Raw genomic sequence first — 22,196 nt, forward strand, 5'->3', positions numbered from 1 at the left:
TGTCATTAATAGACCCCATCTTGTTTACACCAGACATTTACACGTCTTGTTTTAACCACAGCGACAGAAGGAAAACACTGACACACTATCTAGCTATCTATCAATGATAACACAAAGACTCAAATTGCATAATCCATTTGTTTAACTTAATACAGCCAAATATTCTCTTAAATTCAAAATTTTGCAAAAATGTCTAGGCCACAATGCAAAAAAAAGAACAAAATAAGTCCTATACATAAACGTATGAGAAGAGCGTGGTACTTTGTTGATTACATTATGAGAGCTCCATAATAGAATGAGGCAAATGTTCGCCAAGATGTGCCTTTTATGACATTCTGTTATCATAAAGGATTTGTGGAGAGAGAACAACTTTCAAAAAAGATGTTTGGTGTATCGCAGGCAAGTTGGATCAACTAAGTTCAGGATGTCCAATTCTTAGTTTTGGGATGGAGTTTTAGATTTACAGCAACCCTAAAGTCTGGATTTACAAAACTGTTTAGAGTAAGTCTGTAACTCTACACGTAGACAAGGGATACATTACCTGCCACTCCAGTGTGGGATTTTCATGTGTTTGAGATGTCACATTTTGAAATAGTATGAGTGTTCACCTGTGAATATTTGACATAGCACTGTAGCACTCTCTCAACCACCACAAGAACTGAAATAGCCAGAAAAGGAAGAAGACAACAGAGCAGGCAGGGAGGCTGGGATTCAGAACAGGAACAGTCTTTGACTGATCGACCAGAGAGTACGGCAGAAAGACTTCAGTGCCTCAGTGTTGGTTTTGGGTCTATCTATTCACTGATCCTTACTCCCTGGTGTATGTTGTCTTTTGTTTGTAGGTTGATTCATGTTTTGATGATCAGCTATAAAAGTTATGACCTGTTCTGTTGCACCGTAGTGGTGGTTAGGAAGACAGAGTTAAGGGATAGAATTTGTTTCAAAGGCTCGTACAAAAGGTTAATGGTTTTTAATCACATCCTGCGCCTTCCCACAGAAAAATGTTGTTTTGACATGATATTTGTAAAGACATTTTCAACAAATGCTATTAATTTCTGCTTCTTAACCACAAATGGACATGGCTCCCTCAATAAAGAGCTCTTTCATCTCAACTGGATTTATCTGTATAAATAAAGGTCTAATAACAAATGACCAAAACATGTCAGAGATATACGGATCTGTTCATGATTAATTCGATGGGCTACAAAACAATCTCAACTATCCCTTTCCCACTGACTACACTGTGGCAGAAAAACGTTTTAATTTTTTTTACCCCAAGTTCCAAAGAAAATTCTCCACTAACCTCATCTACGTTCTCAAAAGCATTGATGACATCATAGGGCAGGCACGACAGCAGGTCAATGACGAACCAGGTCTTCAGGTAGTTCATTCGAATCAGCTTCGGGTCTGATATTACCTCGCCTGCAGGTCCTACAAACGTTGTGTGGAAGTTTAAGACGATGTCCACCAGGAAGATGACGTCCACAATGCTGTCCACCACCAGCCATGTCACATTGTTCTGCTTGGTCTTAAAGGAGACATTGTAGGGCACCATGATGGCTGTGTAGAAGGTGAGGATGAGAATAACCCAGTCCCAGGTGGTCTTGAACAGGCAGTAGTGGAGGATGATGTGGGGGGGCGTCTTGGGGGTCTCCTGCTTGTACTGGGGTAGAATGTCAGAGCCGAGCTGTAGTACCTGCCAAGAAGAGCGCATTCCAGCTAATAAATTAAGTAATCAGACATACAGAGGCCAAAAATACCTGGGGGACAGATATGGGCTTGGACCCTTGGGCCTCTGTCTCATCTGCTCAAGAATATCCATCCTGTTTGGGGTAGCCTAAAATAAGCTACTAGCTCACTGGCATACCATGACAAAACTAGAATACCTAATCCAAACATACATAGTTTCTATTAAAGAACATACATTTCAAAAGCTGATTATTATCATAGTCTATAGAAACGCATATGTTCATGATAAAACCCATACTGACAGGGACACTTCTGTCCGTTTTGGCCATTCTTGGTGTGCGTATAATTTCCATGATGCATTTGGTGCGCAAGCACCAGCCTAGCACACCCATACAGTCTATAACCGCTATTTCATCAACCTGATTAATATTGTCTGAAGTTCAAGGTTCGAGGTTCAAGGTTGTACTTTATTATTACATCTTGTGTACAGGTACATAAGAGGAAAACTTATTTTGGTTTGGCTTCCTTCAGGCAATGAAGTCAAACAGTCAAGATTGCTTTTCCGTGAACTCTACAAAAAATGGACAATGTCACGACTAACACAGGTAGTGGCTACAAAATGGGAAGTAAGGGTTGTAGTTTTCAAAATCACAGATTTGGACTTTTCAGCACAACTTAAGAGGCGTATCAGACACACACATAATGCTGTATTATGACTGCAAATGGAATGTTGATCCTACAACAACAATACTACAGCATAAGGATAATGTTGATAGTGATAGTGTTCATTTAAATATTTGGGAGCATGAAAAGCAGTGTACAGCGTTTTTCTCGTCATTCATAAAGTAACTCATCGCCATGCAGTACCTCAGCTAAGCGGGAGTGCTTGTGGACATTCTCTCCCTTGTGAACTGTGGGCTGCAGCTGTTGTAACACGCCTCTGCTGCTAGTTAGGGCACGAGTCAGACGAGCAAACTTTCCCCAACCTGAGGAAAAACATATCAGGAACAATGTGTCAACTCATAAGATGGTGATTTCTTGATATCAGATATTTTCTGTTAGACATGTATATTCTATTCACAGATGCAATCACAAAATCTACGTCTAAAAATGTGTAGATATAAACATACTGCACCTCGACTTTTAATTTGACCATACATTCAGTGAGTAGTTATTCAGTAGTAGTAGTTATGCATGTTAATCATGCACACAACAGTCACATTTTACATACACCAAACTGTCACCAGTACTCTTTCTGACTTGTGAAATGTTTGACCTAGGTTTCTATTCCCCAAACATTTACGTAGCATGGAGTGGCCTACCTGTAGACTACTTGTTCTAAAATTGGGCTTATAGAAATGTAATATAACAATAGTTACTGTAGAGATCAGTGAACAATGGGATGAATAAAAAAACAGAAGGAATCCAACACAGATGAGCAGAGAGCAGGTGAAAACAGGTGTGATGGGGGCTAGAGTACCCAAGTACTCACATGTACATTTTTTACCTTCTGCCTTAAGATTTGTAGCAATGGATTAACAAGGGGAAGAGAAAGCTATTGTTTGAAAACAAGCCACCTCTCCCCCTGGGTCCCCTAAAAAGAAATCCCCCGTTATACACACAGACTATGGCTGTGTGTATAAAGCTGTTTCTCATAATTATGTTATCATGTTATGTGAATTAGTAGATAGTTTAAATACTGTATCTAGCAATTAAATTGGTTTCTTTTTGCATGGATACAGATTGTATTAATTGCCATTCAGCTCATATCAGTGGCAGTACTCTTGTGCTGGAAAATCGGCTGTAACGTAGTATTGGGAAGCATAAGTGTGGGAGCAGATTTTAAAGGGTGGTGCCAAATCGTTTGAACAAATCTGGCAAGAGCTCAGGAGGGGAGCCCCCAGTCTTAAAGCTGCACTCTGTAACTGTCAAGAGGACAGTTACAGAGTGCAGCTTTAAGACTGGGGCAGGAATTTGCGCAGGAAACCGGGTTCAAAACCGGGGTAGAAGACTACCCCGGTTTTGAACCCGGTTTCCTGCGCAAGTGCTGACATTTTTACCATTGAGCCCATTTACCCCTGAGCCTGCTTGCTCAGGGGATACATCGAATCTTGACCATCAGGTCAACATTTGTGTCACATCAAGTGTCTAGGTGAGACATGACCTTTGACACGATCTAAATGTCTCACTAGAAGAGCAGGGAGACCAAATACAACCACCCCAATTGTATAAGTTATAGTGTATTAACATACTCTACCATACAGATTGGTCAAAATTACATTTTATTCCTTTAAAAAAAAGTTACATAGTGCCGCTTTAACTATTATTAGGAGGAGGTTGAACTGGGTTTTCACAACGTGCTTAAGAAAGGAGGGGGGAAACACGGATGTGCAAATATTGGTTCGTAGCATCGTCTCACAATGCAAAATGTAACTTTAAAACACATCTGACAGGAGATACAGTATAGAAACCAAGCAGGAGATTAATTTACTGATGCCAACCTTTGGAAGAGTCATCCTCAATGGGCTGTTTGAAGGCTGTGATGTCACTGAACTGGCAAAGAAATAGAACAACCTTCTCTTGTTCATTGCGAATGGGAGCAATCTTTACAAAGAACCAAACAGGTGTTCCTGAAACAAAAGCGGGGAAAAAATGATTGATCCTCATTTAATTATTTTGCAGTCAATGGTTTTAAATAAATAAAGTAGAAATCCATATTGTACAGCATAATTGTAATGTTGAATTTTTACTAGTCTTAGAAAACACCTAGAAAAAGGTTATACCCTGCAAGTGGAAATGAATACATGGTCTGATGCTCAACTAATTAGTAGTTCTGCAGAGCTAGAAATGTTCTGGGCTGCCTTTGAACTCTGCTGTACATTACAGAGGCCAGGAATACATTTGCATAATAAGAGATTGGGAAAAACACATTTATCTCTCCACTTGACAATGCTACTTACTGTTCTTCTTGTACATTAGTATTTCAAATGAATTCATCTCATAGTTCTCAAACGTTAGTCGCACTTTCTCACTTGTGTCCTTGTCTGTGAGCTCCCCATACATGAAACTGGAAAACACAAGGGAAAATCACATTTTGAATATTTAATAGCCATTGGCATAATGAGAAAAGCAGACACACTAAAGACAGATTTTCTGAGGGTGAAATTTGTTCTGTTCTGTTCTATTCTGTGCTGTTTGTTTTACATATCAGCAATGACATGTCCAGAGCATTTTCACATTTTCCTTAAGTGCATCTTAAACACAAAGAAATGCCAAGTATCTGTAATACATGCACATATCCTCGATATTTGACAAGATTTTGAGTTATTCACTGCATACTTTTAACTTGACTGTGTCAGGGAGTGATGAACAATCTCCATGTGCAAATCTCCACTGTCGAATTAGGCTATATGAAATTACATTGAGTAAAATTTGATCAATGATGGTTGAAATAAATCACAAAGGCATAAAAAGATTAAGGTTTCTGAACGCCTTAATTGGCTCTATGCAAAAGAACCTCACAAAAATGAATTAAAGCTGAAGAGAGGGTCAAGCAGCAATGAGCAATCATTTAACCACACTGCACCGACATTCATCTCACTTTGCTAGTTAATGCCATCCTTGGTAGCAGTGGCACCATGTTCCAGCTTGATCTAAATATAACTGGAGTTCTATGAAATGCAAAGGGAAGGGTCATTTTAATTAGACTATATCTGACTCTAAAGAGCCTGTTCAGAAGTGGTTGATCCAAAATCTCTGAGAAAGGCTTGCTGGAAATATTCAGGACTACATTGTCAAAGCTTTGCTTTCAACTATAGCCATAAGTGTGACTGCACAGAGGCTTGAAGCGACACATCCATTTAACAACTCAGTGGCCTTGTAGTTATTGCCCTGAGACTGGGAGGTCAGGGGTTCAATCCCCGGCCGAGTCATACCAAAGACTATAAAAATGGTTCCCAATGCCTCCCAGCTGGATTGGGGGTAAGTCCTGCGACATACTAGCGTCATGTCCTGGGGGAGTAGTTTTACATCAAGCTGCCTCACACTGTGGAAACAGGAGATGGGCTCCTGACCTATGGGACACATGGCTCTGGAATCGTTATTTCCCAAGGCTATTTACTTATTGCTTTACAAAAGGTTTTTGTAAAGCGGTAAGACGCACCTACAATAATATTCTTCTTTGACTGATGCAGTGGCGTAGAAGCTAGGGGTAGGAACAAAGTGAACGTTGTGGGTGTCACTTGCTCAGACTGCTTACGCTAAGTTAAGGACACCATTCTTTTCTGGTTGACAAAGGTGCCCAAGTGAGCGTACTCCCCTCATCACTCCCTTGATGTCTGGGTGGGAAAAGGCGACTGTTGCACCAACAATAGCTGGAAAATGACCTGCGACAAACATCGGGTGAGCGGCTCACCCAATGCTTTCTCAAAAAAGGTCAAACAAACATGAAACTAGAAAAAGTGCTCCTCGGAGCACAGGTCTCCGCCAGGTCAGGTACGTTATTCTGGCCTCCTGGTGGCGCTATAATTGGCCAATGTGAAAATGGTGCCATTTATTCTTAGGTCTTTCACGGCAATCAGACACAGCATTCATGATTTGAGGCATTTTGTTCCAAAAATGTGTTTTGCTAAATTAGACCTGCTGGTGGCGCTATAACAGGCCAATGTGAAAAGGGTGGCATTTCTTCCTCGGCCTAGTGGGAATGTGCGTGTGAAATTTCACAGAAATTGCAAGCTGCGTTCATGGTTTGAGGCAGTTGGTTCAAAACGGACCAATCTTGCAAACTTTGGATGGCAACCTTAAGCAATGAGGATGGAATATGGGAAATCGGACAGATCAGGGTTGATCACATGACTATAGAGATACTGTGTACTGATTTGCATGACGTTTGGTTAAAAACTGTAGGAGTAATGTGAAAAATCGCACCCTGTGTGAAGGAAGCGGTGCCTTTGATGAGTGGCCTCCTGGTGGCGCTATAATAGGGCGGGGCGGGGCTTCAGCAATTAATGCTCGTCCCTAGTGGTGGTGTAAGTCCACAAACCAAATTCGGACTTGGTGGCATGCTGCTAACTGGAGTTATGGCTGTTTGTAGCCCAGCCAATGGCAATACAGAGGGGGCGGGGCTTCAGCAATTAAAGCTTGTCCCTATTGGTGTTCAAAGTTCACGTGGTAAATGTGTATTTGGTAGCATGCTGCAAAGTGGACTTATGGCTGTTTAAAGCCCAGCCAATAGGAAGACAGAGGGGGCGGGGCTTGCTACATTTCAGTTCGTCCCTATTGGTGGTCTGAGTCCACGTACCAAATTTGTACTCAGTAGCATGCTGTGAACTGGAGTTATGGCTGTTTAAAGCCCAGCCAATGGGAAGACAGAGGGGGCGGGGCTTATGTAATTACAGTTGGTCCCTATTGGTGGTATTAGTTGGACTTGGTGGCATATGCTGCAAACTGGAGTTATAGCTGTTTAAAGCCAGTGGCCTCCTGGTGGCGCTATAATAGGGCGGGGCGGGGCTAAAGCAATCAATGCTCGTCCCTATTGGTGGTCTAAGTCCACATACCAAATTTGGACTTGCTGGCATGCTGCGAACTGGAGTTATAGCTGTATAAAGCGCTGTTTAAAGCCAGTGGCCTCCTGGTGGCGCTATAATAGGGCGGGGCGGGGCTTCAGCAATCAATGCTCGTCCCAATTGGTGGTGTAAGTCCACATACCAAATGTGGACTTGCTGGCATGCGCACTGCAGTTATAGCTGTGTAAAGTGCTGTTTAAAGCCAGTGGCCTCCTGGTGGCGCTATAATAGGGCGGGGCGGGGCTTCAGCAATCAATGCTCGTCCCAATTGGTGGTGTAAGTACACATACCAAATTTGGACTTGCTGGCATGCTGCGAACTGGAGTTATAGCTGTTTAAAGCCCGTGCTCAAACGGACATCCGGGCTCAAACGGACATAACGGACAAACGGACATACGGACGGACATAGTCAAGTGTAGTGGCCTCCTGGTGGCGCTATAATAGGGCGGGGCGGGGCTTCAGCAATCAATGCTCGTCCCTATTGGTGGTCTAAGTCCACATACCAAATTTGGACTTGCTGGCATGCGAACTGGAGTTATAGCTGTGTAAAGCGTCCGGGCTCAAACGGACATACGGACGGACATAGTCAGGTGTAGAGCGGCTGGCACCGCTAAAAAATGGGTTTTGCACAAATCGGCCTCCTGGTGGCGCTATAACAGGCCCATGTGAAAAATTTGAGGCAGAGGTTCTGAATTGGCATCCAGGGAGTGTGTGTGCACAGTTTCGCAGCGACCGGGCCAACAGTGCCGGAGATTAGCCGCTCACAGACAGAAGGACACACACACACACACGGACGGACGGACGGACGGACGGACGGACGGGGTGCAAAACATACTCTCTCGCCATGCCTTTCGGCCTGGCGGAGACAACAAACATGAAGCATAGGCTCAGAGCCTATGCTTCAAGGGGCGACATTTAACCTTGCACTTCCTTTTGGTGACAGTGACTAAAGTAAACCCCTTCTCTCTGCCGATTTCCTGTGCACAATGGGCATTTTTGGGTGTAAAGAACCGTCGCCTTATTGACACAAAAGACTACTCCTTCCCCTGTACACTCAGTGGTGGTTCCACAACGGCTCTAACCTCATGATGAACCCTAGCATCCCTATTCTGGGCATGTCTGTGAAAATAGTAGATCAACCAGCCGACAACATGTCACAACATAGAGTGAAAAAAGCAGAGGACCAAGTACAAAACCCCAGGGGTCACCGGTCAACTAAGTACAGTATATAGGGTTCAAGTGGTTATTGGCTGTGAGCTGACAACTCAATTAGTCACAAGTGTTGCACATTTCTCACATGTAGCCTATTCTGTTGAACCGGGTGACTCTCTTACCCCTTACCGACAAACCACACCTCACGCCAAAGTTGTTACCCCTGCAACATTAAAGTCATATTGTGTAATATTCATTTAAGAAGTATTTTTGGCAACACCTAGTTGTCTCTGGTCTGATATAACAGTTTCCCAGAATTCAGTCCCGCTCCAAAACGAATGCTGCAGGGTCCTAGCGTTCTAGATATTTTGTCAGAGGCGGATGTATTAAGTTGAATAAAATACATAAATAAATACATTTCCGGTACATTTCCCTTACATTGCCGGTGCCTGCGTCATTTTGGTGTGAGTGTCGGGGGCACTCTCGTGACTAAAAGTACTGTTTAGAGAAGTTTAGTTGAAAACAGTTTTTGATCTGATATGCTGAAATGTCACCTTGCCTACCTGCATGTGCTGCTTTTCTGCATGACTTCAGCCCTGTGGTACCCCGACAACTTGCAGAAACCATCATTGCTGTAGACAATGGGCCAATCCACTATCTGTGCATTTCCAAGGACAAAGTTGGTGTCTGTTTAAAATTAAATGGGAAAGAAAAGGCTGAATACTTGAAGGTGTTACAAAAATAACTGTCAACAATAACATTTGACAAATATGTAAGCTACTGTATTGCATCAACATGGAAAGACCAATGCCAATTGCATTTGATCTCAAACAAAACAAAGAATTTGGGATAAATGCAATGAAATAACAGTTATTCAAGATAGGACAACACTTAATATGCTGTAATATGTGTCTTTAGAAATAATCTTTGCCAAATTGAACATTACCATTAACCTCAATGACTTGCAAATGTGAGCAAAAAAAGTATGATAATGTATGGTTGTGGAGAAGTTCTGAAAGCCACATACTGTAGCACGTGTTGACTCAAATGTAATTCTGATTACATTTAGCTGAATAATGAATTGAAAGATGACAGGATGGTAAAACTCAAAAACAAATGGGGAAGAAGACATTCAATATGAATACACCTTGCAAGAACAGCAGTCCCTACTCCAAAAGACACCAACAACTCTAACAAACACCAAACACAGGTTCAATTCAGCATTTTACATATACACCACACAGACTATATCAATTCAGTCACGAGACATCACCCAAGTGCCTCAGATGCCAGCATGGAAAGGGGGACCTAATCCACATTTTGGGAAATGCAAAAAGTTACATCACTAACCAACTATCTAAAATCATTAAAAGAAATGTACTCCTGATCCTCGCACAGCTATCTTGGGTGATGTCGTAATGTTGACACAGTTCGATGGCCCTGAAAAGAAACGTATTTTATTAGCCATGCCGGCAGCAAAAAAAAAGTGTATTCTATGTCATTGGAAATCTCTCTGAGACCCCTCCTCCGACTAAACAATGGTACCTAACGCCCTCTCCCCTGCCGGCTTCCCACCAATGAACACGGCCAATTGTGTCCCCGACAACTTGCAGAAACCATCATTGCTGTAGACAATGGGCCAATCCACTATCTGTGCATTTCCAATTGTGTCCCCGCCAATTGTGTCCGTTGGAGCGCCCAACCAAGCCGGAGGCACCTAGGAGGAATCAAACCCCAGTCACCACTATGGTGGGCTGGTACTTTACCCTTGCATCACCCGGACACCGTGTGAAATCCCCTTTTAAGGTCTCTGACATTGAAAATGACTAATTTGTTGTATACTGGTTTGTGCAATTATTCAAACTTGACATAGCATCCCAGTTTATGAATTCTTGCTCTTTCATAGATTATCAGCATTTTTACAGATACATTGATTCTCGTCGTAACATTTTTTTGTATAGCCTATTTAAAAGGATATGAAGGTATAAGTCAACATGTATTGAAGCTGAAATATGTAAAATATTATTTTGACTGAACATACGGCTACTTATTCTTAAAAGCTAAATGTTCCTTATTGTTTCTAAGCTAATTCTAGTGTCAGATTAATTATTTCTTGGACCTAATAATGGTCGACCTCAAAGTATATATGATGAAATATCCTGCAAATTGTGGTTTTATGGAGATGATAGACCCATTTTGATGTGCTTTCATTGCTTCTATTAATGTCACCATAAGTGACAAAAAATAATAACACAAACATAAACATGATCATACTGAGTACAATATAGACTGCATAATATCTCACCGACAGTTATGTGTGTAAGATTTTATAGCTACGGTTAAGCCACTCAGATTGTTTATATATTGTTCAGCTGTCCATTTGCATTCAAATGAATATTTTCACTTCTGAAACAGAAACTATGGATGAAAATAAAAATGTGAATATATTTGTACAAAATGTATAAATAACAACTTTTGCACTTTGAAGATAAATGATTGATGAAAAGAGTCAATGCAGTCTGACCACCTCATAGGGAAAGAAACAGGGTGGAAAACATATAAATACATTCAAAACAATATAATTGCCATAAGACAACATTTCCAAGACAGTTATGGACACACACACACACACACACACACACACACACACACACACACACACACACACACACACACACACACACACACACACACACACACACACACACACACACACACACACACACACACACACACACACACACACACACACACACACACACACACACAAACACACATGATCTAAACTGATCAACATCTCTATGATCACATCACAACAAAACACATTGACCTGACAATTAAGCACATCAGACTATTGACACAGAATGAGAGAGAATGATAGTTCCATGCCAACGTGTTATTTTACAATGGTCATGTACATGTTAATGTGGGTAAACAAGGATAAGTTATTTTGGTAATAGCCCTATGAGTGTTCATTTACAACACATAAAATGATGGTCTAAAATATCAAACAAATGTGTGCCTTGTAAATTAACAGCATTTGGTATAGAACATTTTGTGATACACTACAAAGAAGGAATATTAGAGAGGGGGAAACATAGGCAACACTACAAACTATGTATTATAGTACCTGTCTGTCTATGTGACAGTGTCCAAACTGAAACATTTAAAAAGAAAAAAATAGGTTAATAAATAACAGAGAGAAACATCATTGTTCGCTGAATAAAGGATGTGAAGTGACCACCAAGATGGTGATATTATAATACTCCTAGACATGTGTTACAATGCTGCTCTGACCTGAACTGGATATCTCCTGTTTACAATGTGGACACACATTGGCTAGCACTATGTGACGATTTGTCACAGTGTGGCTCTGACCTAAGACTCCTGCAAATTGTGAAGACTAAGCTTCAAACCTCCCAAAACAAACTGATTCGGCTACTCCTCGGATTGGGGCCCATGACCCACCTTTCTCCCACCCATTTTGCCAGCCTAGGCTGGCTCAGGGTGGAAGACAGGGTTAAACAACTAAAAATGGGACTGGCCTTCAAAATTGTAAACGAAAATTTGCCCGATATGCCCCCTATTCCCGCATATCTGAGTAAATACCTCCAAAAGGTTAGTGACACCCACAGTCACAATACCAGAGGGAGCGTTAACAACAATTTGGTACCACCCACCCATAAAACAAACATGGGCAAATTCTCCTTCTACAGCACTGCCACCCAGGATTGGAATGGGCTAACCCCATCCCTCAAAAAATGCAGTTCGCTGGGCTCATTTAAAAGAGCCTTAAAAAATCACCTTTCAGGAGGCCAAAAGAGGAGGTAGTACCATTTTCCCATTAGACAGCCGACCCCCCCCCCCCCCCCCCTGTTCTTGTACATATCTTTCCCCCCCCTTTTTTTTATTTCTTTTGTTGTACATAGTATTATACGTATGTATATATGTATGTATATATATATATATATATATATATATATATATATATATATATATATATATATATATATATATATGTATAGATATATATATAGATATATATATATTCTTGCTGTTTTATTTTTATTTTCTTTGTGTAATGATATTCGAACTGTGATGCCACTATATATGTCTATGAATTGAATACCAAGGCCCTCATTGGAAACAAGTCCGCAAGGACTTTTATGAACGGACCTGTTAGACAAAGTATGTTAAATGTAAATGTGATGTTTTACATTTTTTTGCCTAATAAAATATTCAATCAATCAATCAAACCTGAAGAGGAGCTAGCTGAAAGTGTGTTTGGCAAACGTATGTATGAGACAGACATCAGACCTCTACTGTCACTACATATTTTTAACCTGTATTTAACCAGGAAGTAAGTCAAAGTGATATTTTTCAACAGTGGCCTGGCAAAGACAGGCACCAGAACAAGTTTGGTTGCAGACGTAAAACAAACCATTTAACAATCTTAAAATTACAGAATCATAAAATATCATCAGCATTAATCAGAGGTCATCAACATTAAACAGGGGCATTATGAATCAAAACAACTACAGTAGGCCTACAGCCAGATGTCCGCAACTCCATCTAGGATTACTTTAAATGCATTCAGCGAGACCAGCTCCCGAAGATGCAGGTAATTTTGCATTTGATTCCAAGCACAGTGAGCAGCATACTTAAATGCCCCTTTACCCAATGCAGTACAGGCTTTATATTAGGGACAGATAGCAGGACTAAATCATGGGAGTGAAGACAAAAACTTCCCATACTTGTTTAACGTGTTATGTAGATCCATAGGTAAAATGGAAGCAAAATAGCCATATACAGTAAGAATCTGCCAACAGTTACTTAAGTCTACAGGCGGACACGGCAGATCATCAAACCTGAGCATACAAAGACCAAGTAAGGGCTTTATTTTGTAATAAATCTCAGGGCTTCATGTTAGACAGTTGGCGGCAGCAACAAGTTGCCCTTTGGCCTCAAAGAACTTCAGTTTTTTTGCACCAGTTGCTGAATGTGAGGCTTAAATGAGGGAATTATCAGTTACAATTCCTACTTATAATAGGGGGCCTTGTCGATACAGATTAAATACAGACTCAATCTTAGAGCCCTGAAGAATAGTGATAGATGGAAGATTCAGTGGTTTTGATTTTGCATTTGAAAACATGGTTTGTTTTGTCAGAATTCAAAACACATTTTAAATCACACAGCTTACAGTATTAAAAGCAAGTTGTACCTGACAAAGAGCCTTATTTGGAGTATACACAGTGCAATGTATCACAATATCATCGGCATAACATTTGTGTTGGAAACATTTTTATTGAGACTGATTACATAATGAATAGAAGTGGTCCCAGGACCGATCCCTGGGACTATTACTGTATTGTGGAGAAGCAAGACAATGTTAACCAATCTAACTTTATTTATATTGCTTTATGTTTATATTTGGTCCTTAAACGCAGTCACTGCCATTCTAATTTGTGTTCAAAAGGTGTGGAAAAACACTGTCAGACTTGAAACTGGATAGCCATTGGGCATTTAGCCTTGCAAAAACCACGGTGCCATTTGTTTTCAGTAAAATTACTGTACTATTAGGATACTAGGATTTTGTGTCTGGAAAATCAATAATTTCAAGTACTACTTGTTAAAGGCAAATGTGATATTGAACAGAGATCGTAATGGCACTGTTAGGTTTAGCCAATCTTGACTCTATTATTCAATTATTCAAATATGGTCTGTAACATTTTAGTGACTATGGAAAAAAACTGTAAACCTTTTCATGTAGGGTCTAGGTCACTGCATGGTATGAGTCCCTGCACTGAGAGAGTGCATGGGTGTGCTTCACATTTGATCAGACATTTACCTGGCATTGCTTTCGAGGGCGACTTAAACTGAGTGAGCTAGTTGGCGTGTTCACTGTTCAGTGTCTAGCTCAAGCACACTTTGACAGGACAAGTAGTTGATACTTGGACACACATTGGCTGTTGATGGGAGACGATTTTTGAGACCATTTGGTTACAAACTCGAGCTATCATGAGAGTTTGTAAGGCAAGCCGACTTATTTACACATCAGAAAGAAGAACTATAGTCTCTAGGCTCATGCCTCTACGGGCCAGTGTAGATTCCAAGGATGCCTTTGCAACATTAGAGAACCTCAGAGGAAATAACCAAATTGACTTGTAATTCAAGTTATTCCTTTTATTTTAGGAAAGCTAAGTATTGACTTGCTAATTTTAGAACACATTTATCTAAAAGCTAGAGATAAGAGAGATGGCTGTAATAATCTATTCCATCATATTATAAATGGAGCTCTTCCAGGTAGATCTACAGTAACATTACTCCTTTTGGTGTGAAATAAATAAATACATACATTTAAAAAAATCTAGACACCAAATATTATATAATATTATATTATATATTTAGCTATTTTTACCCACACTGAACTGCCCACGGTCATTGCAATAACAACATGAATTTGATTTCACAATTGAAATGGTTTACATCTCAAAGATCAAAACATGGATAGGGGAAACTTGAAAGAAGTTCACCCAAAGCTTGGTTTGAGGCTGGGAGACAACTAGAATCAAATAAAACTAAATGATTTCTTTCCCACCCAATATGAAAGTAATGGACCATGCAGACACCACATTGTTCATCTCTCATAAGGATAGCTATCTACACTGGGACAACTCATTTGTACTGTATTACTTTTCTGCTCCATCTGCATAAATGGTAACATGTCAATATGCATATTGTCTTATACTGGATGCAAGGACAGTGAAAATGACCCACCAGGTTCTTAACTGGGTGCCATTTTTTGGGAACAAGTTGTGTCATAATAATCTTAATAGAGATACAACAGGGGCACTCTAACTCCATCACACACTCACACCACTCTCCGGTCTCTCCTTTCCTGCTGTAGACAGAAATGTAAACAGCAGGAAAGGAAAGACAGGAGAGTGGTGTGAGTGTGTGATGGAGTTGGAGTGTCCCTGTTGTACCTCTATTAAGATTATTATGACCCAACTTGTTCCAAAAAAGGTTCTCTACCATATTTAATAATATGGAGATACCATAATATAGTATTACATTACATTAGTCTTTAAAACTTCATAATTACAAACTCAAACTCAAGCTCTTGTCATTTCAATTTGTTTTTTAAATGATTTTTTGATAAAAAACACTTTATGATATTCTCGACCACAGATATGAATATGCTAGAAATGATTTCAAGTATTCTCAGTAATTAAGAAATTAGAAGCTACTGTGTGACTGAAAATGGGAGTGACATAGGAGGTTTCAAATGTCCAAAACATACACACTCTCGTTAAAACTGCATAGTCTGAGGATGTTGATGCACATTGAACAGAGTTTAAGTTGCAGGCCTTATCAAACTACATTGGACAAAGGATATAGACCTAGGACATAGTAGTCCTCAACTTTGCCCAAAATACAAATGCAGCCCTTAAAATATGTTGCAATTGTCTTTTATTTTCTTTCTCCCCCCTTTAAGAGTTGGCTCTTATGTTTTTGGACAACTAAAGGGTGACTAGTGTGTGAGGCCAATCATTAAGAGGAGCTATTACAGGTGGAGAGGGAAATCATTCTTTTCTATCAGAATGAAAAGTTAGCACATGAATATATAATAATAATATATATATATATAATATATAACAATATCATATTTTTCTATTGTGAGTTTGTGACTTATAGTTTTCCCTATTCATTTAAGCAAATATGTTATCTCATAAAATATATGGGCCTAATCTAATATTTTGTCAAAATATTGTTGCTGTATTTCCTTTAATTATGTTAAAATACATTTAACATGTAAAATAATCAAGATTTCATCTATTTATTTAGTTAGGCTATAATACCACATAAAATGAAAATGACTATATATTTTGTAGTATGTAGAATTGTGGCTGCACTTATGTTGGGGTCGCAAATTAGCCTCGGCTATGCAACGGTTTCATATTTTTTATAACTTGATACATTGTTTTTTGTATTGTTACTGTCAAAAAGATATGAGTTTGTGTGCAAGGATTTATAAATAATGTTTTATTTATTTATTTATGTATATTTAACAATTGCGTCTATGTTTATATAAATGCATAGGCTACAAGTTATATAAGCAAGATACAAAAAATATAAAAATTGACAAACTGAAAAAAAATCTTTATTTATGCCTATAGCCTCATTGTAGTTGATGTAGTTGATATTGTCTGAATCCCAACAAAAGCAGAGAATTAAAGCTTATTATGAAAAGAGTCTGTTGTATCTAGTTTAGAGAGACCGAGGGAGCATAATATGGAAACAGATCAGTTGTATCTGATCTTGCATTATTATAGGGGTTCAATTCCCACCGAGGCATCGGCAGACTACCGTACTGTAAAATGCAGCCTATGCAGTATGCACTGTGCAGGATATGAGAGAACACTTCACACACTGCACTCACTGACTGATGCTTAGACTTTTCCTTCAGTCAACAGAAATCCCATGCAGCCTATACATTTTCCAACTGTATTATTACACAATACGAATAATGATATTCTGAATGCAATATTTGGGGTAGGCCACCTATGACTGAGGAGGTAGAACAACACATAATATAAACACAGACAAAAAAACTTCACAAAGGGATCACAAACTGCCCCAATGCAACTCCAATGCTTAATTGATTCTATTAGGCTGAGATTCGTTTATTTAATAGCAAATGTTTGATAATCGTTTAAGAAAAATGGACTGGCTGCTGCTGTCATTTTTTTTTTTTTTTTTTAAGTTTAATGTACAGAACTCAATCTAATAATCCTTACCGTTCGATCGCCTGACAATATTCTCCAAAAAAGTGTTCTGAGGGGCCACAAGTCCTCTGCGACCCCCTGCCATCCTGTCGCTTCACTCAGTGGAGCTGCATGGAGGGAGATCCGTTCTATCCAGGGGCGGAGGTAGCGCTCCTCCAGACGTCTCTCTTCATGGTCTCCCCTCTCTACTCTTGTGAGACGTGATGCGGGTGGATGAGGAGGGCTGTGATGCTGATGCTGGGATGGATCTGGTGGCACACGGTCGGTGCAATAGCATCCCCTGCGCATCTAGGGAAGGAAAACAACGCGTGAGCGCATCATTGTTGCCAGATTGTGAAAGAAATAAGCAACCATGGTCTTGTATTCTTTAGTGATGTCTCCTTTTGTTGTTTATTTTTTATGTTTCTTATTTTACTGTGTTGTTTTTCTGTGTTTTAGCTTGTAGTGTATTTTGCTTTTTGATTTTCTGTGCAGCACTTTAGACACCTTGAGCTGTAAAATGTGGTATATAAATAAAGTGGATTGGATTGGATATGAAAACAAGCCCAAAAGAAGCGACTATTATATAGGCCACATGAGCACTCACTGTAAACCTATATATACCTGTGCTCTGTGCTGTATACATGATCAGCTATTTGAAAATAGCCGATCTACTACACGTTGCGATGCGACGCATTGTGAACTTGTAGATCTGTTATTTTCACAACAATATGGAAATCAAATGTGGAATATTGGGAAGATTTTTTAAACATTCTAACAATACAAATTTTGTAAGGGATTCCCTGGCGGATAAAATCAGATGTGGTTAGGGCCAATTATAGCCTACATATTAATTTGGGGGTCTGTGACGTGAAAATGTTTGAGAACTACAACATTTAGGAAGGAAGCCCAAATAAGCAACCAACCACGCTTTAGAAACAAGCCCAAAAAAACGCAACCAGCAATTGACCAATATCTACAAGCTACTTTACAGAAGAATAAGCTCAAATATCGCTTATAAGAAGCGGACATGGCAACACTGGAGCACACATCAGCATGGGAGTTTAAAAGGAAGGAGGGGCCGTGGGACCAGATTCTGACAGTTAACCATTATACAATGCTTAGGGCTCCATCTGCTGGACATGCTACAGCACTACACTTTATTAACATGCGTCCAAGTAATGTGTGAAGCGAATGCATCAAGGTAAATGACAAATTATTTTAACAGTGGTGGAAAAGGTCCTCACATGTTTTACTTAAGTAAAAGTATCAATACTGCAATGTAGAAGTACTTTGTTACAAGTAAAAGTCCGGAATTCAAAATTTACTTGAGTGAAAGTACAAAACTATTGGTATCAAAATGTACTTTGAGTGCCAAAAGTAGAAAGTTTATGCAGAATGTCCCATTTTACAGGTTTTCAAATGTATACAATTATTTTGAAAATAGCAGATCTACAAGCTCTGTGCAACGCATTGTGAGCTTGTAGATCGGCTATTTTCAAATGGCCTGAAGTGCTGAAGTGGTTAATGTATGTTTTGTAATAATAATCAAAAGTAAAAAGTAACTAGTAACTCAAACGAAAATTGGAAATACTCCAGTAAAGTAAAAGTACCTCAAAATTGGGGGATCCAGACTGATTGCTACGTTCGTCTTATTTTTTAGTAATTTAATAATTTCCGGTACTTAAAAAAGTATATAAATGTATAACAAACTAGGCATATAGCTAATCAAAGTCTGGTAAATTGGTGGACTACTTACAGAAGTACTGATTGAAGGGGGGTCCGCTCATAATTCCGGCATCCCATTATTCCAACCATTAGGTTAGGGATAGTGTTAGATATAATGGATTGAAGGTATAGACTATAGCCTACAGGTTGTGATTAATAACAACAAATAGTATCCTACACATTTTGTCATTTGTCATGTGTATCTTTATGCTGGCTGCTGTAATGGTGGAATTGTCCCTTATGTAAGAAAATAAAACCCCACTTGAGTGGGATTACTGAACCAGGCACTATGTATGCATTATCTGTACAGAACAATACCACCAGTATAATTATTTTGGTGCTTTAAAAATATATTTATTTCACCTTTTTGAACCATTGAAAAGCCATCACCTCGTAACAACCTATCTAGGCAACAGTAATGGATGCTAGGCCTGCTATCCCATAACAGTGAACATTTAATATATATATATATATATATATACACACAATCTAAAAATAATCCACTTTAAAGACAAATCACGGTCACTGCCAGATTGTTTCACATTAACACTAGTCTATTAATACACATTGGACAGCAAATGAACAAATGACACAGCTGAGGTGATTGCTTATGTTTTATGGTATGGCAATTTATTATGCATTTCAGCAATCCATTTCCCAGCGATTTAGCGCATTTTAAACGTAAAGACACTCTTGTTGCTTGTCTGATACAAACAAGCCAGTCCAAACTAGTACCACTTACTTACATATTAATTAAAACATATTTCTTAAGGGACTGTGACATGTTGGTCAAACAACAGACCCTTTCTGAGTGACAGAATTAATATAGAATGGTCGACTGGATTTAGTTCATAAATCAGCAAGATACTTTTAAGAGACGCACTACACTGAGCAATTGGCATACAAAACAGAGATTGCCTACATACATAAATATGTTACATAGTCTTGACCCAGCGAATAAAGTATGACAAAGGCAGTCCGTGCATGTCACAACTGAGTTGTTAACTTGACCATGTTTTGGTAGTGTTCAGATGACTCAGGTGGTCTGTGATGTACTTGTGTTCGGGAAATTTCCTGCGGAAGTTATTGTCCCTGATGTTTTGCCACCTTTCAGCTCTCCGCTCGGCAGCGTGGCCAAACTCCTGCTCCGGAGTCATGTACGGCCTGCTGATCCAGTACTCGTTCTCAGCCTCGCGCTCCAACTGCCTCACTGTGTTGCGTTTCATCTGCCATGTGATGGGCCGAAATCGACGGTACTTTCCAATCCACTGTTTCCCCGGGACGCCTTTCCGCAATAATGCCAGGGTCAGAAACATGATGATGGATGATGATGTCTGGAAAGGCAGATCACAGTAATGACATTTGAGTGATAAGCAATACTTTTCCACCAAATAGCAAATACACAGTCAAATCATCAGTGTTCAAGGTTTCTTTATTGTTACAACTTGTGGACAGGTACATAAGAGTACAATTATTTAGTTCGGGTCTCCTCAGACATTGCTATTGATTTGTAACTCTTAAGAGTGTACACATGTGACCAAATTAAATGACACTTAAGGGTTACATGTATTTGAACATGAGTGAGGATCAAGTGGTCTTATAGCTTAATTTAAATATTTTTGCTTATGCACGTGGGCAACATTGAAACTACATTGTAGTGTGTTGAGGTTATTGTGCAGACCTAGCCCTAGACTGGCTGATATTACATACATGGGGAACACAAATTGCCAGGTGATTTGGGTTGATCCGGCTAATTAACCACACCTGTCAATATGTGTGCTACAGAGCTTACTGCTGCTCACTGAGTTTAGAACAACTGCTGTGAATGCCACCAGTCGCATAAAGAGAATGTGTGTCTGTGTGAATCTCGTGGAAAATTTTAGATATTTGACTACATGTTCTCTGACAGAACTTGAAAATGGATTTGATACTACATGACAAGAGCTGACCCCAGGTTTGGTACATACATGATGCGCTACTAAATGGAGGCCATCTGGGAATCAGAAGGCCCCCGGTGGATACAGGATAGGTAGGGACATCTGGGCACCTCGATGTAAAATTGGCTATGTTAAAGAAAAATATTAGAAACATTGTCTAATGTTAAGTATATATGATGTGAACATGCACGGTACACCATTATCAGACTTAAATTTGTCCTTCAACTTCTTGTTTATACCTCACTCTGGTCAATATGGACCAGAGCTAGTTTATGCCCCAAAATGACTGGATATACAGGTTTTGTAGCAATTGTAGACATATTAGACCTTAATTGTCGAATGTTAAGCATGTCATAATCATGTATACTTTAAAACATTTTCTCTATATATACCGAAGTGCCCACTCTAACTTGGTGCCCACCCATCCTAGCCGCAAGAAATTCAGATGCTATAATGCTATCTAGCGTTATGGCACCAACTTGTGGTGTATATGTGCTTGAGTGTATTAACAGCGCCCACTGCTCCTAGTACGGGTTATGTTATGTAGCCCTAGAATGGTGGTGATGTACATGTAACATGTTTTAAAAAACAGCCAGATGACTCATTCACTCCCATGCCATGACAAATATGCAAAATAAAACTTGATCACCAGCCACTCTAGTACTAACCATAACGTGGCACAGACATCATATTTAACTCAGGAAATCTGATGACACTGATACCAAATTAAAACCCTAGCGTTTGTTAGCTAATGGGTAGCTGTCCTGGCCAAGGACATCTGTCATTCAGCACTACTGGAAAACAAACCACATAACAGTAAACGGTGCCTTACCTTACAGTTTAACCTGATGACCTTGTCTCAATATGAGCAACTTTTATTTCCATTCAATGACATGCGTCTACATTTATATAATTCCAAATCGTGCTAAGTAAATGCACGATCGACGATCGTGCATGTTACTTCTGGTCACGTGACGTAGTGTCTACGGCACATGGAAGGGATCAAAACAGTTGAAATGTTTTCCACACACAATTGGGTCTGAGCGCCATCTACCGTCAACGATGGGTAAAATAAACCACAAAACAAATCACAGAAAATCCCGGTAACTGGAACGCAAAGTACTAAGTACTACTAAATGGCAGATCTACAAGATCGGCAATTTCCAAATAGCCTATGTATAAAATAAGGCTGAAGTGGTTCATCTATGTTTTATAATATAATAATTCTGCAAAGTAACTAGTAGTAAGTAAAGTTTTCAAATAATTGCAGTGGAGAAAAAGTACAATATTTGCCTCTGGCTCTGATATGTAGTGAAAGTATTTAAAATTGTAAATACTCCAATAAAGTAGAAATACCT

At 39.5% G+C, this 22,196-nt stretch overlaps 1 protein-coding gene across 1 annotated transcript in view; it reads right to left on the minus strand.

The window, feature by feature from the left end:
- Positions 1–17,279, minus strand: part of kcnh1a (potassium voltage-gated channel, subfamily H (eag-related), member 1a) — a gene marked incomplete at both ends in the record, with an annotated part of 50,451 nt that extends 33,172 nt beyond the window's left edge. The window contains 7 exons of the mRNA XM_084076073.1: positions 1,304–1,696; positions 2,557–2,675; positions 4,191–4,319; positions 4,650–4,756; positions 8,969–9,092; positions 11,536–11,562; positions 17,207–17,279. Of these exons, the coding sequence (XP_083932199.1) occupies positions 1,304–1,696; positions 2,557–2,675; positions 4,191–4,319; positions 4,650–4,756; positions 8,969–9,092; positions 11,536–11,562; positions 17,207–17,279 (972 nt within the window). The remainder of the gene's footprint in view (positions 1–1,303; positions 1,697–2,556; positions 2,676–4,190; positions 4,320–4,649; positions 4,757–8,968; positions 9,093–11,535; positions 11,563–17,206) is intronic.
- Positions 17,280–22,196: the final 4,917 nt, after the last annotated feature.

This window comes from Gymnoscopelus microlampas (genome assembly GCF_963454915.1).
Source record: "Gymnoscopelus microlampas genome assembly, chromosome: 13".
In the NCBI taxonomy this organism is placed as follows: domain Eukaryota; kingdom Metazoa; phylum Chordata; class Actinopteri; order Myctophiformes; family Myctophidae; genus Gymnoscopelus; species Gymnoscopelus microlampas.